This window comes from Chlorocebus sabaeus, chromosome 11 (genome assembly GCF_047675955.1).
Source record: "Chlorocebus sabaeus isolate Y175 chromosome 11, mChlSab1.0.hap1, whole genome shotgun sequence".
In the NCBI taxonomy this organism is placed as follows: Eukaryota; Metazoa; Chordata; class Mammalia; order Primates; family Cercopithecidae; genus Chlorocebus; species Chlorocebus sabaeus.
In genome coordinates, this window is record NC_132914.1 from 109,507,025 (window position 1) to 109,523,714 (window position 16,690).

The 16,690-nt window shown below is 45.0% G+C and overlaps 1 protein-coding gene across 9 annotated transcripts in view; it reads right to left on the minus strand.

Annotated features, from left to right (window-relative positions):
* HECTD4 (HECT domain E3 ubiquitin protein ligase 4) overlaps positions 1 to 16,380 on the minus strand; it is a 222,744-nt gene extending 206,364 nt beyond the window's left edge. For 7 of the 9 annotated variants that reach the window (XM_008004781.3, XM_037996501.2, XM_037996499.2 and 4 more), the window contains exon 1: positions 15,901 to 16,264. In XM_008004781.3, the coding sequence (XP_008002972.1) occupies positions 15,901 to 16,077 (177 nt within the window). In that variant the 5' untranslated portion in view covers positions 16,078 to 16,264. Of the gene's footprint in view, positions 1 to 15,900 lie in introns of all 9 variants that reach the window. The other 2 variants (XM_008004780.3, XM_037996503.2) reach the window with 2 other exon arrangements.
* Positions 16,381 to 16,690: the final 310 nt, after the last annotated feature.

Consider the following 16,690-nt stretch of genomic DNA (forward strand, 5'->3'; position numbering starts at 1 on the left):
TAAGGCAGCAGTGAGCTATGATTACGCCGTTGCACTCAGCCTGAACAACAGAGTGAGATTGCATCTCTTAAAAAAGACATCATTCTATTTTGAAAAAATTGCTTGTTGCTGGGCGCACCTGGCCAACATTCTTAATTATTTCAACATTTAAAAAAAAAAAAAAAAGAGCACCTGTAATCCCAGTACTTTGGGAGGCCAAGGTAGGCAGATCACCTGAGGTCAGTAGTTCAAGACCAGCCTGGCCAACATGGCGAAACCCCATCTCTACCAAAAATACAAAAATTAGCCAGACATGGTGGCAGGCACCTGTGATCCCAGCTACTTGGAGGCTGAGGCAGGAGAATCACTTGAACCCGGGAGGCAGTTGCAGTGAGCGGAGGTTGCGGTGAGCCGTGATCGCGCCATTGCACTTCAGCCTGGGCAACAAGAGTGAAACTCTGTCTCAAAAAAAAAAAAAAAGGAAAAAGAAAAAATTGCTTGTTACTATTTTTTTTTTGTATCATACATGTGGGTACACTGCCAATACTACTTGAGTTTGTTGACTGCCTTCAGAGGGAGAAAATGCTAATTTTTAGCTGGGTGCAGTGGCTCACGCATGTAATCCCAGTACTTTGGGAAGCTGAGGCAAGCAGATTACTTGAGGTCAGGAGTATGAGACCCTCCTGGCCAACATGGCGAAACCCCATCTCTACCAAAAATACAAAAATTAACCAGGTAAGGTGGCACACACCTGTAATCCCAGTTACTCGGGAGGCTGAGGCAGAATCGCTTGAACCGTTTGAACCGGGGAGGTGGAGGTTGCAGTGAGCCGAGATTGTGCCACTGCACTCCAGCCTGGGCGACAAAGAAAGACTTGGTCTCAAAAAAAAAAGAAAGAAAGAAAACAAAATTCTGAATTTCAGCTAAAGGTATGTGAAAATAAACATATATATATTTTTCCCATCCAAGGTCACAGATGCCATGAATTCTATTCATGGTATCCCATGCATCTCTGAATCCTATTTAGGTTCAGAACCCCTGAGGGAAAGGAAATTTTATTTATAAACTCAACCAAAAAAATGCTTCCGGCAGGGTCCAGTGGCTCATGCCTGTAATTCCAGCACTTTGGGAGGCCAAGGCGGGTGGATCACCTGAGGTCAGGAGTTCAGGACCAGCCTGGCCAACATGGTGAAACCCCGCTCTAATAAAAATACAAAAATTTAGCTGGGCGTGGTGGCGGGCACCTGTAATCCCAGCTACTAGGAGCACTGAGGCAGGAGAATTGCCTGAACCTGGGACGCAGAGGTTGCAGTGAGCTGAGATTGCGCCACTGCACTCTGGCCTGGGCAACAACAGTGAAACTCTGTCTCAAAAAAAAAAGGCAAGATTCCTCCAAAGTTACCCAAATATATTTTACCTTTCCATCTATTTTCTCCTTTCCACATTAAATAAACCAGTAGTTGTTTTTCAGCTACTCCGTAACTGAATGATTAGCAAGGAATTAGTATCAAGAAATAAAGAAGGAAATTCTATTACCTAACACTGTTTTAATGCAAATATATTGGCACATATTTCTTTCTTTCTTTCTTTCTTTCTTTTTTTTTTTTTAATTGAGACAAGGTCTCACTGTCATCCAGGCTGGAGTACAGTGGCACGATCAAAGCTCACTTCAGCCTTAACCTCCCAGGGCTCCGGCAATCCTCCCACCTCAGCCTCCCAAGTGGCTGGGCCCACAGGCTTGTGCCACCATGCTCGGCTAATTTTTTTTTTTTTTTTTTTGAGACGGAGTCTCGCTCTGTCGCCCAGGCTGGAGTGCAATGGCGCAATCTCGGCTCACTGCAAGCTCCGCCTCCCGGGTTCACGCCATTCTCCTGCCTCAGCCTCCCGAGTAGCTGGGACTACAGGCGCCCGCCACTGCGCCCGGCTAATTTTTTCTATTTTTAGTAGAGACGGGGTTTCACCATGGTCTCGATCTCCTGACCTTGTGATCCGCCCGCCTCGGCCTCCCAAAGTGCTGGGATTACAGGCGTGAGCCACCGCGCCCGGCTCGGCTAATTTTTAAATTATTTATAGAGACAGGGTCTTCCTATGTTACCCAGGCTGGTTTCAAACTCCTGAGCTCAAATGATCCTCCCACCTCAGCCTCCCAAAGTGGTGGGATTACAGGTGTGAGCCAATGCACCTGGCCAACATTCTTAAGTATTCGAGCATAAAAAAAAAAAAAAAAAAAAGCACCGGGGTGCTCACTCCTATAATCCCAGAACCCGGGGAGGCGGAGGCGAGCGGATCACAAGGTCAGAAGACCAGACTGACCAACATGGTGAAACCCTGTCTCTACTAAAAATACAAAACTTAGCCGGGTATGGTGGCATGCATCTGTAATCCCAGTTACCTGGGAGGCTGAGGCAGGAAAATCACTTGAACCTGGGACGCAGAGGTTGCAGTGAGCCAAGATCTTGCCATTGCACTCCAGCCTGGGCAACAGAGGGAGACTCCATCTCAAAAAAAAAAAAAAGGCAAACATGTCCAGATTTTCTACTCTGCCCCATAAATAGCTACATTTATTGTATTAGACTTTACACATTTGAAATTGTAACACAAACTACAGAGCACAAAGCAAATATAGTAAACGCTGAAAAGATCCATTACAAATACAAACTGAATGTTAACATTTTGTTAGTATAAAACCACTACTTGAATGCCAAATCTATAGTTATTAGCATTACTAAACCTACAATTTGCATTAAATATTTTGCAAATTACGCATCTTATTGTTAATCTAAAATTGCTACACACTGTGCTCTGACCTAGTAATTCAGTCAACTGCAGGTTTTAGTAAAAGTGCTAGGGATCCAAATGTGTCCACTCCAAAGTGTCCCATCATGGAACATTAATTATTCACCAAATGTGCTTAATAGCACTTTCTAAACTACAAGCTCCATGCAAATATTCAACATTATTGGGAGAGGATTCATACAGCACTATTAAAATCCCTTGAAATTATAAAGTATTAACAGTAATAAGTCACAGAAACACTTTAAAAATCACTACAAATGTATAATTTACCAAACTCTATCAAACAGATAACACTTTAAATACTAAAAATTATTTCACTTCCTATAAATTGATATTATCTTTAAATAGCAGATTATCTTTAAAATAGCATATTTGAAGAAACAGAAGACAGTTATAGTATATCCATAAATTACTATGCAGACATTAAAAATCATATCTTTAAATCTTATTCAAAATGTTCCCAGTAAGTGAATACAGGATCCAAAACTGCAAATAGCATATAACCCCAATTTTATCTATATAAAAATATGAGCTGAAGAAGCAAATAATAAAAAAAAATTTCATCCGGGTGGAATGGTGTAATCTCAGGGTATTTATTGTCTCTCTTACACTTTTAGATGTTTTCTCTATTTTCAATAACATCCCTGTATTATTTATTTATAATCAAAAAGGTTTTACATAGCATAAAAATACAATCCACTTAATATAGGTATTTTTCATATAGGTAAAAAAAAATGTGGAATCATTCATGATATTAGCATGTAAGAGAGAAAATTTTCAGGGGATCTAAGTCCAAATAGTCTGCCTCACAACTGCTGTGTATTCTGAGCACACTTCGGGAGCCAACGTTTCTCTTCCCGGTGTGTGTAGCTCCCTTGCCCTGCTGGTCTCTGGCACTCTCCATAAACCATCACGGAGTAAGGAGTCGCTTTTTCTCTCCTGCCTATATATGGACATGGTCTGTATTAACTGGATTACAGACCAAAATGAGCCTATGCCAGGATAAGAAGGCTATCAAGCCACAAGAAAGGTGCTCTGAAGTGAAGTCAAAAGAGCTGGATGGCACTGACAGAAAACTCTGGCTTCTTTTGGCTGACCAGGGTTCAGTGTGCATTTCTAGGTACCCAGTTACATCCATTGGATGCATCTTTTGGAGCGAAAGTTATTGGCTTATTAAGCAAACCTATGATTTTTTTTTTTTTTTTTTTTTTTTTTTTTTTGAGACAGAGTCTTGCTCTGTCACCCAGGCTGAAGTGCAGTGGCACGATCTTGGCTCACTGTAACCTCCGCCTCCCAGGTGCAAGCAATTCTCCCACCTCAGCCTCCCAAGTAGCTAGGATTACAGGCGCCCACCACCATGCCCAGTTAATTTTTAAAATATTTTTTGTAGAGATGGGGTTTTGCCATGTTGGCGAGGCTGGTCTTGATCTCCCAACCTCAAGTGATCTGCCTGCCTTGGCCTTCCAAAATGCCGGGATTACAGGTGTGAGCCACCTCACCTAGCCAAATTAAGCAAATTTAAGAGTTCTAAAATGGCCTCTGCGAGGGTGTGCAGAAAAGAGGTCCTATCAAACACTAATACCGGGACTATAAATTGGTAGTCACACAGGAGGGCAATTTGGTAGTATCTATTAAAATTAACTTGTCACCAATGACCCAGCAATTCCACTTACCCTAGAGAAATAATCTCAGGTGTGCATAAGCAGGCATGCAAGAATCTGTACTGAAGGACTGTTTTTAAGAGTGAAAAACGGAAAACAACCAAAATACCCATGATGCTCAGCTGAATAATGGTGCCCACCATAATGTCCACTTACTAATCCTTGGAACCTATATATGTGACCTTAGATGGTGAAAGGGACTTTGCAGATGTGATTAAGTTAAAGATCTTGAGATGGAGAGATTATCCTGTATTATCTGGTGGGCCCTAAATGTACTCACCAGGGTGCTTATAAAAGGGATGCGGGAAGAGTGGGTCAGAGGAGAAGGCAATGTGATGACAGATGACAGACTGCAGTAACGTACTCTGAAGATGGAGGAAACAGCAACAAGCCAAGGAATACAAGTGGCCACAAGAAGCTGTGGAAAAGGCATGGGAACAGATTCTCCCCTAGAGCCTGCAGAAGGAACCAGACCTACCAACGCTTGACTTTTAGCCCAGTGAGACTCATTTCAAACTTTTGACTTCCAAAAATGTAAAAGAATAAATCCATGCTGCCTTAAGCCACGAAATTTGTGATAATCTGTTAGCATGGCAACAGGAAACTAAGATACTCATCAATAGGGAATGTCTAAATAAAACTGTGGCATTTCTAGAGTCTTGTGCAACACTTAAAAATAATGTGGTAGATATATATATGGAGACATAGAATGATCAAAACATATCCTTGAGTCTAAAAAAAAAAGCAAGTTACAGAAAGATATGTCTAGTATGACATCTTTATGTAAAAAAGAAAAAAATAGAATGTGTTATATACACACCAAAATTTTAAAATGGTCTTGAAGGATACACATGAAAAAAATTGTCACTAAGTTAGCCAGGGCAGGAAGGACACAAAGATCCAAATTAGAGATGGTGCTTAAAAGGGTCTTCGGGTTTACGTGTTATTTCCATTTTGTCAGTAATGTATTCATGTACTACTCATAGTTGTTTTTTTTTTTAATTAATAGATACATAAGCTGTGCTTAAAATGCAGGATCAAAATAATCGTTACACAATTTCTGCAATCTTCTCTCCTTTTCAAATAACTATGCATTTGTCCCATAGCTGATCACCTGCTGTTATTTACATTTGTCTACAACTATTGACTAAACATCTTGTAAAGCAGACTACACTCCTTGTGTTCACCCCACAACCACTTTGTAAAACAAGAGGGAAAGGTGGGGAGGGGAAAGCAAGGGGCACTTTCAGCAATTGACAGTCCTTTCATAATTATCACCACAGTTACCTTCAGACCTAGGAAAGAAGAGATGCATGACCACCCACCCAGCATCTCGAGCCAACAGGTGGTATTTTATGACAGTCAAGATGGAAGCCAAGAGGACAGATAATAATCAAAGCTGATTTATTTAGCAAGACCTTAGGGTCTTGCTATTGGAGAAAAACTGAAACAGAGACTATCTATCATTTCATCTGCCTAGCCATATTGCAAACAAATTGGGAAGGAAGAAAATTCCAGCCAGGCACAGTGGCTCACACCTGTAATCCCAGCACTCTGGGAGGCCGAGGTGGTTGGACCACCTGAGGTCAGGAGTTCAAGAGCAGCCTGACCAACATAGTGAAACCCCATCTCTTCTAAAAATACAAAGTTATCTCGGCATGGTGGCACATGCCTGTAATCTCAGCTACTCGGGAGGCCAAGGCAGAAGAATCGCTTGAACCCAAGAGGCGGAGGTTTTAGTGAGGTGAGATCATGCCATTGCACTACAGCCTGGGCAACGAGAGAGAAATTCCATATCAAAAAGAAGAAAAAAAAAGGAAAGAAAATTCCAGCCGGGTGCAGTGGCTCACACCTGTAATCCCAACACTTTGGGAGGCTGAGGCAAGCAAGTCACCTGAGGTCAGGAGTTTGAGACCAGACTGACCAACATGGAGAAACCCTGTGTCTACTAAAACTACAAAATGAGCCAGGTGTGGTGGCATATGCCTGTAATCCCAGCTACTCGGGAGGCTGAGGCAGGAGAATCGCTTAAACCCGGGAGGTGGAGGTTGTGGTGAGCCGAGATTGCGCCATTGCACTCCAGCCTGGGCAATGAGAGCGAAGGTCCGTCTCAAAAAAAAAAAAAATTCCACAGGGATCACCAAACAAACAAACAAAAAACTATGCCACTACTATAGAAAAAATTATGTTGACGGGATAGTTTTGCTTTCAAATATAATAGGGCGCTGGTTGAATATGAATAAAATAACTTCCCAGCAACATAGCACCTTATAGAGTCAACACATTTTAAACATAATCACTTTTTTTTTTTTTTTAATATTTTGGTGCCAGCATATCACTCTGTCATGCAGGCTGGAGTACAGTGGCACAATCATAGCTTACCACCTCTTCCAGCTCCTGGACTCAAGTGATCCGCCCACCTCAGCCTCCCAAGTAGCCAATTATGCCCAGCTAATTTTAAAATGTTTTGCAGAGATGGGATCTTGCTATGTTGCCCAGGCTGGTCTTGAACTCCTGGCCTCAATTAATTCTCCTGCCTTGGCCTCTCAAGTGCTGGAATTACAGGCATAAGCCACCACACTCAGCCCACATCCATCTTATTATTATTATTTTTTTCTTTTTGAGACAGGGTCTGGCTCTGTCACCCAGGCTGGAGTGCAGTGACACAATCTTGGCTCACTACAACCTTTGCCTCCTGGGCGCAAGTGATTTTTCAGCCTCAGCCTCCTGAGTAGCTGGGACTACAAGTGCATGCCACCATGCCCGGCTAATTTTATTGTATTTTTTTGTAGGGACAGAGTTTTGCCATGTTGTCCAGGCTGGTCTTGAACTCCAACCCACTCCTTGCCCTTACCATAGTAATGAGATTACAGGCATGATACCATAACTGGCCACCTCCATCTTTTTAATTCTGACATGAATTAGCCCTATCATTATCCCACTCTTATAGATGATGATAGTGTAACAATAGTTCAAGAATAGGGACTCAGGGCTGGAATCAGACAGATCTATTTCAGCCTTAGCTTTGCCACTAACTATCTGACCTTTGTCAAGTTACTTAACTTTTGTTTGTGCCAGTTTCCTCATTTATAAAATAAAGATAATTCTAGGCTGGGCACGGTGGCTCACACCTGAAATCCCCATACTTGGGAGGCCGAGGAGGGTGGATCACTTGAGGTCAAGAGTTAGCCTGGCCAACATGTTGAAACCCTGTCTCTACTAAAAATACAAAAAATAGCCAGGCGTGGTAGCACGGGCCTGTAATCCCAGTTACTCAGGAGGCTGAGACAGGAGAATCACTTGAACCTAGGAGGCGGAGGTTGCAGTGAGCCGAGATCACGGCATTGCACTCCAGCCTGGGCGACAGAGTAAGACTCCATTTCAAAACAAACAAATAAAACAAAACAAAAAACAAACAAAAACAATAAAAATAAAGATAATCCAGTACCAACCTCATGTTTTTTGTGAGGATTAAATAAAATAATGGATGTGAAGTACTTAGCACAGAACATGCCACTCAGTATGCTGGCGCTGTTGTCGTGGTAGTGGTAGAGATAGTGACAATGATGACTAAGAAGATGCACCAGAAGAAGTAACTAAGGGCTGGGCACGGTGGCTCACACATATAATCCCAGCACTTTGGGAGGTTGAGGCGGGTGGATCACCAAAGGTCAGGAGTTCCAGACCAGCCTGGCCAACATGGTAAAACCCCATGTCTGCTAAAAATATAAAATTAGCCGGGCATGGTGATGCAAGTCTGTAATCCCAGCTACTTGGGAGGCTGAGGCAGAAGAACCAACCACTTCAACCTGGGAGGCAAAGTTTGCAGTGAGCTGTGATCACGCTATTTCACTCCAGCCTGGGCGACAGAACGAGACTCTGTCTCAAAAAAAAAAAAAAAAAAAAAACAAAAAGTAACTAGGGATTTCTGAAGTTAATGGAATTAGGCCAGGCGCAGTGGCTCACACCTGTAATCCCAGCACTTTGGGAGACTGAGACAGGAGGATTGCTTGAGGCCAGGAGTTCACGACCAGGCTGACAACACAGCATGACTCCATCTCTATAAAACATTTAAAAATTAGTAGCACACCTGTAGTCCCAGCTACTCAGGAGGCTAAGGTGGGAAGATCACTTAAAGCACAGGAGTGTGAGGCTGCAGTGAACTATGATCACCATTGCTCTCCGGCCAGCAACAGAGAACCTGTCTCTAGAAAAATATGTTTAAAAAAAGGTATGGAATTTGCCCAAGGTCACACAGCAAGCAAGGAGCAGAGCTAGAATTTCGATCCCAGTTTGACTCTTTAAACCTGACTTTAACTTCAAGGCAATACTGTCTCCCACAGCCCTCAAATACTTCATTCTCATTTTACAGCTTGAGCCAGACAAGCCTGAAAGCCTGTTGGGCCTTTTGCCCAAGCTCACAGAATACTGCACCAAGATTCAGTGACTCCTATTACAGTGCTCATTAATTGCATGGTAATCGACACTACTGGTGAACAAGGTTAGTTTATTCCCTTATTCATTAATTCTTCCAAATCTAGAATTCTATAAAAGTACATAAACACTTTCCAAAGGATTTTGCCCAAAGGATATATAGGCTAGCAGTGTCCTCCTAGGAGAATAGATCAACATAAATCTAAATATCATCTCAAATATTTCACTTGAGTGTACGATAAGTATTTAAAGCCTTGACGATTTCAGCTGATCAACTTCAAACCCAAATGCCCCTTTTCTTTTTTGGCAAAACAAAATAATAAACAAAAACCCTTTTGCATTTATTAGGTTTCATTTGTTAATGAACATATAGTTGCCATACAGTAAACGGCACATATTTAAAGTGTGTGATTTAATGAGTTTTGACATACATATACAAATGTGAAACCATCACCACAATCAAAATAGGGAAATAGCCATCGCCCCAAAAGTTTCTTCATGCTCCTTTATACTCCGTCCCTCTCATCATTTCCTGCCCGCCTCTATCCCCACGCAACCACTACAGATCAGTCTGCATTTCCAAAATTTCATAGAAATGGAGTCTTACAGTATGTACTCCTGTTTGTCTGGTTTCTTCCACTCAGCATAAATCCACGTTGTGAGTACCAACGGTTCATTCGTTTTTGTTGCTGAGTAATACTCCATTGTATGGATGTACCACATCTGTTTATCCATTCACCTGCTGACGGACATTTGGATTGTTTCCAGCTTTGGGCAGTCACAAATGAAGCTGACTTAAACATTCATGTTCAAGTTTTTGTGTGGTGCGGGGCAGGGTGGAGAGGGAGTACTTACAAGCAAACACCATGAAATATGAGAAGCACTAACCAAAATGCTTAAATTTAAAATAAACCTCAACTGTGGAGTAAGAAATATCTTAGCCACCTTGGGTAAGTTAATCAGCTTCTCTGTCAACACTCTTATATACGATGCCTGCTTGTTCCCAACTGCAGTTTGTAAAGAAAAATGGGATAGGAAGCAGAACGCTTTTGGAATTTCCACAAGTAAGCTATTCCTTTTCTTACCCCTCTTAAATTCCGTTTATTTTAAAAAGGATAATATTCTATGAAATTCAATGTAAAATGCAATAACATCTGAGATGTTATTTTTGAGTTATTGCTTTTTTATTTCTCTTAAATGTATATTTATTTCAATATTTTTAAAAAATTTCCTGAGCCGGTCATGCTGGCTCACGTCTGCAATTCCAAAACTTTCAGAGGTAGAGGCGGTTGGATCACTTGAGGTCAGGAGTTCGAGACCAGCCTGGCTGATATGGTGAAACCCCATCTCTACTTAAAAAAAAAAAAAAAAAAAAAAAAATTAGCTGGGTGAGGGTCACCTGTAATCCCAGGTACTCGGCAGGCTGAGGCAGGAGAATCCCTTGAACCTGAGAGGCAGAGGTTGCAGTGAACTGAGATCGAGCCATTGCACCCTAGACCGGGCAACAGAGCAAGACTCTTGTCTAAAATAAATAATAATTCCTATATGCCTTTTGCTTTCCACCAGTAACATAAAATTAAAATAAATACAAACAGCTATTTTTTTCTTTTTTTTTTTCTCTTTGCCTATTTCCACATGTTCCAACAAATGGCTATTTTAAAGGACAAGAAAAAGCCTCACTCTGCATTCTTTCTTTTTTTTTTTTTTTTTTGAGACAGAGTCTCACTCTGTCGCCCACGCTGCAGTGCAGTGGCAGGATCTCGGCTCACTGCAAGCTCCGCCTCCTGGGTTCACGCCATTCTCCTGCCTCAGCCTCCCGAGTAGCTGGGACTACAGGCGCCCGCCACCGCGCCCAGCTATTTTTTTTTTTTTTTTTAAATGTTTAGTAGAGACGGGGTTTCACTGTGTTAGCTAGGATGGTCTCAATCTCCTGACCTCGTGATCTGCCCGCCTCGGCCTCCCAAAGTGTTGGGATTACAGGCGTATCAGGCCCGGCTACACTCTGCATTATTAATTCACTCATAGTAAGATCCAAAGCCCTCACCTACAAGGATCTACTTGATCTGTATCCCCTGCTCCCTATCTCTCCTCTCCCCTTTAGCTTACTGGGCTCAGAGCTCCAAATATGCTGAGGACGCTTCCCTCCCAAGGACTTGCCTCTTGCTGTCGTCTCTGTATGGGATGTTCTTTCCCGCGTAGCCATATGGTATACTCCCTCCTTCCCTTCAGGTCTCTGCTCAAAAGCCATCCTGGGCTTTCCTTTCATGTCCACCCTATATAAAACAGGACAGGCTGGGTGTGGTGGCTGACTCGCCTGTAATCTCAACTCTTTGGGAGGCAGAGGTGGGCGGATCACCTGAGGTCCAGAGTTCAAGACCAGCCTGACCAACATGGTGAAACCCCATCTCTACTAAAAATACAAAAATTGGCCGGGCTCGGTGGCTCAAGCCTGTAATCCCAGCACTTTGGGAGGCCGAGACGGGCGGATCACGAGGTCAAGAGATCGAGACCATCCTGGATAATACGGTGAAACCCCGTCTCTACTAAAAAATACAAAAAAAACCTAGCCAGGCAAGGTGGCGGGCGCCTGTAGTCCCAGCTACTTGGGAGGCTGAGGCTGGAGAATGGCGTAAGCCCGGGAGGCGGAGCTTGCAGTGAGCTGAGATCCGGCCACTGCACTCCAGCCTGGGCTACAGAGCGAGACTCCGTCTCAAAAAAAAAAAAAAAAAAAAATACAAAAATTAGCAAAGCATGGTGGTACGTGCCTGTAATCCCAGCTCCTCAGGGGGCTGAGGCTGGAGAGTCACCTGAATCCGGGAGGTGGAGGTTGCAGTGAGCAAAGATGGCACCACTGCACTCCAGCCTGGGAAACAGAGTAAGAATCTCTGTCTCAAAAATAAGTAATTAAAAATAAAATAAAATAAAACAGGAAAGTTGGCTGGGTGCAGTGACTCATACTAAGCACTCTGGGAGGCTCAGGTTGTAGGATCACTTGAAGCCAGGAGGAATTCAAGATCAGCCTGGACAATACAGCAAGGCCCCATCTCTAACAAAAAAAATTAAAACAAAAAAACAGAGCCCTCTTTCCAATGCTCTCCATCTTTTTATTGAGCTATAGTTTTCTCTTTAGCACTTATAATTTGCCTCTATGTCATGTTACATATTTGTCATTGTCTGTATCATCCCAATAAATTATAAGCTTTTTGAGGACAAGGATTTTATTTTATCCACTGCTATATCCCCAACATCCAGGACGGTTGGCCCAGCCCACTCTAAATTCCACCGATACTTGTTGAATGAATTAGTTGATTAAACATTATTTATTGCTTTAAAAAAAAAAAAAGAGGCCAGGTGCAGTGGCTCACGCCTATAATCCCAGCACTTTGGGAGGCTAAGGAAGGCAGATCACTTGAGGTCAGGAGTTCGAGACCAGCCTGGCCAACATGGTGAAACTAAGTCTCTACTAAAAATACAAAATTAGCTGGGCATGGTGGCACATGCCTGTAATCCCAGCTAATTGGAAGGCTGAGGCAGAAGAATCGCTTGAACCTGGGAGGTGGAGGTTGCAGTGAGCCAAGATCGCATCACTGCACTCCAGCCTGGGCAACAAGAATGAAACTCGGTCTCAAAAAGGAGGGAGGGAGAGAGGGAGGGAATTTACTGGGAAGAAAAATTTTAATTCAAATACTCTGGATCTGCTTAAATTAAAATATTAAGTTAATGTTGATCTGCTTCTTAGGAGGGATTCTTTCGTTAGATTGACTTTGAGCAGTCCTGACAGGGTGAACAGAACACTAGAATCCAAACGCAGAAAAGCGAGGGTCTAGTCATTGCCCTGCCACAACTAGCTATGCTATAGTGACTAAGCCATAACCTCATCTCCTGATCTCTGAGATCTCCTGATCTTAGAGAACTTCGTTCTAAAATGAGGGAATTATCTCTAAAGTCTCTTCTTGCTCTAAAATTCTAAGACTATTGCACTCTTCTGCAGTGAGTCCCGTCCCTCATAATCCAAAAGTGTTAACTAAAGGATTCTATATATATTAATAAACTCTGTGGAAAATGGCCATTATTCACCCAGATGTCCACTGGAAGGAGAGGCTTGGAAGACTATATTTCATGGATGTGGTGGTATTTCAAAAGATAGCTTTTAAAAAATTAATAAACCATGAATCTTCCTCAAATATGAAAAAGAAACAGTTACTAAAGAAAATAGAGATTCTTCCTTCTGTAGCCAGTTATGAAATTTAAAATAATTGCAAATACAAATACTATACATGCATGGAAGCAATAAAGTATTATGATGAGGAGCAAATATGCGGTGAACAGAACTAGGTTAATGTGCAAGCTCTTTATGTGCTCTTGAGCAAGTTGAATACCTACTCTGCACTTCCATCATCTGTACAATGAGTGCAATATTTCCAACTGTTAGGCTCTTTTGAGAATTTAATAAAATAATGCCTGACATGTAGGATACATTTAATCAACATTATTAAGTAATTAAATATGTACCAGGTGTGGTGGCTCATGCCTGTAATCCCAGCACTTTGGGAGGCCAAGGCAGGCGGATCACCTGAGGTCAGGAGTTCGAGACCTGCCTGGACAAAGTGACAAAACCTTGTCTCTACTAAAAAATACAAAAATTAGCCCAGCATGGTGGTGCATGCCTGTAATCCCAGCTACTTGGGAGGCTGAGGCAGGAAAATTGCTTCAAGCTGGGAGGCAGAGGTTGCAGTGAGTTGAGATTTAGATCGAGCCACTGCACTCTAGCCTGGGCAACAGAGAGAGACTCTGTCTCAAAAAAACACAAACAAACAAACAAAAAGATTATATATATATATGAATACACCCAAACACAAATCTAATAGCCACAAAAATATTCTTAGCTATTTCTCCTGAGACCATGGAGCCTGTATAACATGGAAAGAATGAAAAAAGTTATGCACTGCTACCAGTGTATCACCCATACACATACTAGTTTCTGAGAAATCAGACCATAAATTCAAAAAGCTATTAAAAAAAACAAAATCTAGCAGGCCAGAGAGGTTCTTTCCTTTTAAAACCATTCTTCTGTAGAAATAGCTGACAAATTCATGCAATACATTTACAAACATTTTAGGAAAACCAACTTAACAGCACAGATACTTTAATCCTACTCTTTCTAATCCTAAAAATAAATAAATTACATAAATGACATATATATAAATTTTGGTTCTGTGAACTTGGATTAGTCTTTAAGAAACAAAGAGCATAGGCACGGCACAGTGGCTCACGCCTGTAATCTCAGCACTTTGGGAAGCCAAGGCGGGCAGATCACTTGAGGTCAGGAGTTCGAGACCAGCCTGGCCAACATGGTGAAACCCTGTCTCTACTAAAAATACAAAAATTAGCCGGGCGTGGTGGCGCGCGCCTGTAATCCCATCTACTCGGGAGGCACAGGCAGGAGAATCACTTGAATCCAGGAGGCGGAGGTTGCAGTGAGCTGAGATTCGGCCACTGCACTCCAGCCTGGGCGACAGAGCAAGACTCGGACTGGGGGTAAAAAAAAAAAAGAAAAGAAAGAAACAAAGAGCATCCACTTCCCACCTTTCACATACAACACAGCCAATTAAATCAAAAGATTCCACTATCATAGCATAATACCCCTTGAGTTTTCAGGCAGATAAGACACTCAGACACACCTTGCTTTTTATAGAACAGGCCCAAATGAGACACAATAAAACGATGATTCCATGTTAGGAATTCCCTACCAACCATATCCTCCTCTTTTTGGTGACTAGATTGTAAAATAAGTCAATTAAGAGTTCACAACGGAAGTGCTGAAGCAACCGCAAATCCAGACACAAAAATACAGAGGAACGTATTCGCATCTCAAGCACGTCCAAATGTCTCGGCCAATGCGATCCGATCACTGCCGTTTCCAGAAACACACAGTAATGGCTTTTAATTCATTTCTATAAATGTTCGTTGTGCGTAAAGCCAAACTGCACGCAAAACCGCAAAACACAAAAGATTCCTCGCATTCCGTTTACAGCCAGAAGATAGGCCATCCTCTCTGCGCCTATCCCAGAAAGCTCTCCATACGGCAGTAAGAATTTGATGACACCCCATGCTACCTACACATCAAAATGTCATCCCACGAAGTGGAGGGGGAGCAGTGTCAGCATCCGCTGGCCTCCATGAAACGCCACTGCCAGTATTCCCACCTTTAGGCAAATACGAACCCAAGTGAAGTCGATGGAAAGTTCCCACCAACCAAGCACATTTGGTTCCCTTCTGCCCCCAAGGCCAAGCAGCTCAACTGAGGAGATCTGCTGTTGCACCTGCCACGGCTCTGAACCCGGGATGCTCGGCGACCCCCGGACACACAAAAAGGCCCTGCGGCCTAACGCGCCAGTGACCCTTCGCCGAGAGCGCACGGAAGGCCGCTGGAGCATCCCTCTCGCTGTCCACACCGCCCGCTTCCCTGACAAAGGCCCCGTGTCAATCCATCCCAGACACAACACAGAGAAGTTGCTGGATTGCCCACCGCGGACCCGCAGCTGCCACTACCCTCTCCCGGAAAAAAGAAAAAAACCACAGAACTAGGGAAGAAAAGGGTGGGAGGGTGCAAAGCCTTAAAATCAAAATGTTCCCAAAGCTAAGCAACCTGGGTGTGCCCTGGAAGTGGGTCCAGGGGGCCTGTGGGGGAGGGGAGGGAGGCCCGGGTGGTGGCGGCGGCTCCTCCAAGGCATGAAGGCCCAGCCGGGTGCTAGTCTAATAAAATGCCGGGTGTCGGAATGCTCAAAAGAAAACCACAAATGAAATCCCCGGCGGGTGCCAGGCCCCGAGGAGGGACGGAGGGAGAGCGGGGCGGGCGGTCTGTAGACCTGCGGCCGCGGCCCTCACCTGCCCGCCCCGCGCCCACACACACCTGCCCCGGCAGCCCCTGGGAGGCGAGGCCCGCGGCTGGGGCGAGAAAGGGGCCCGACCCGGGGGCGCCGGGAGAGTGGGCCAGTCCGATGGCGGGGGCGGGGGCCGCCTCGCTCACCTCCAGGTCGGTGTCGGCGGCCTCCGGGGCCCCGAGGATCTCGCTGGGCAACTCGGCCAGGTCGGTGACCCGGATCAGCCCGTCGTGCAGGAAGATGGTCTCCTCCTTCACCGAGAGCCACTGCGCCGAGTCAGCGGCCGCCGCCGCCGCCGCCGCCGCGGCCGCCGACGAGCCCATGGCCCCGGCTGAAGGCTTGGAGCTGAGGAGCAGACGCCCGGCCGGCGGAGACGGAGCAGCAGCAGCCGCGATCACCAGTCCATGGCAGCGGCCGCCGCGCCTGCCAGCGGCAACCCGCTTGCCGCCTCGCCCGTGCAGCTCCGCCCTAGGCGGTCCGAGTCGCCATCCCCCCCGACCCCGGCCCGGGAGACCCCGGCCCCGCAGCCGCCGCCGCCGCCGCCGCCGCCGCCGCCCTCAGGAGCAGGATCCGCCTCTGCCGCTCGGCAGCCAACTGTCAGTGAGACGCCATGTTGGGGGCGGGGGCTCCCGGCATGCCCCGCGGAGCGGACAATACAGGCCCCGCCCGCCGCCCCGCCCACCGCTCCGCGGATCCGGCCACCCGGGTGGCCCGGACCTCCGCCTCGCCCTTTGCTGCCGCTTGCCCTCAGCCTGACCTCTGCCGGCCCCTTCTCCTCCTGGCCATTCAGGGTAGCGCTGGCTCTGCAGCGCGCCAGGGAAGAGGACGCCGCCTCCCCGGTCCTGTCCCTACTCAGGTGTGCACCCCTTGCTCGGACCCGCGCCCCCACGCTGGGCAGAGCATAGAGATCACTCCTTGTTTTCACGTTTAAATGAG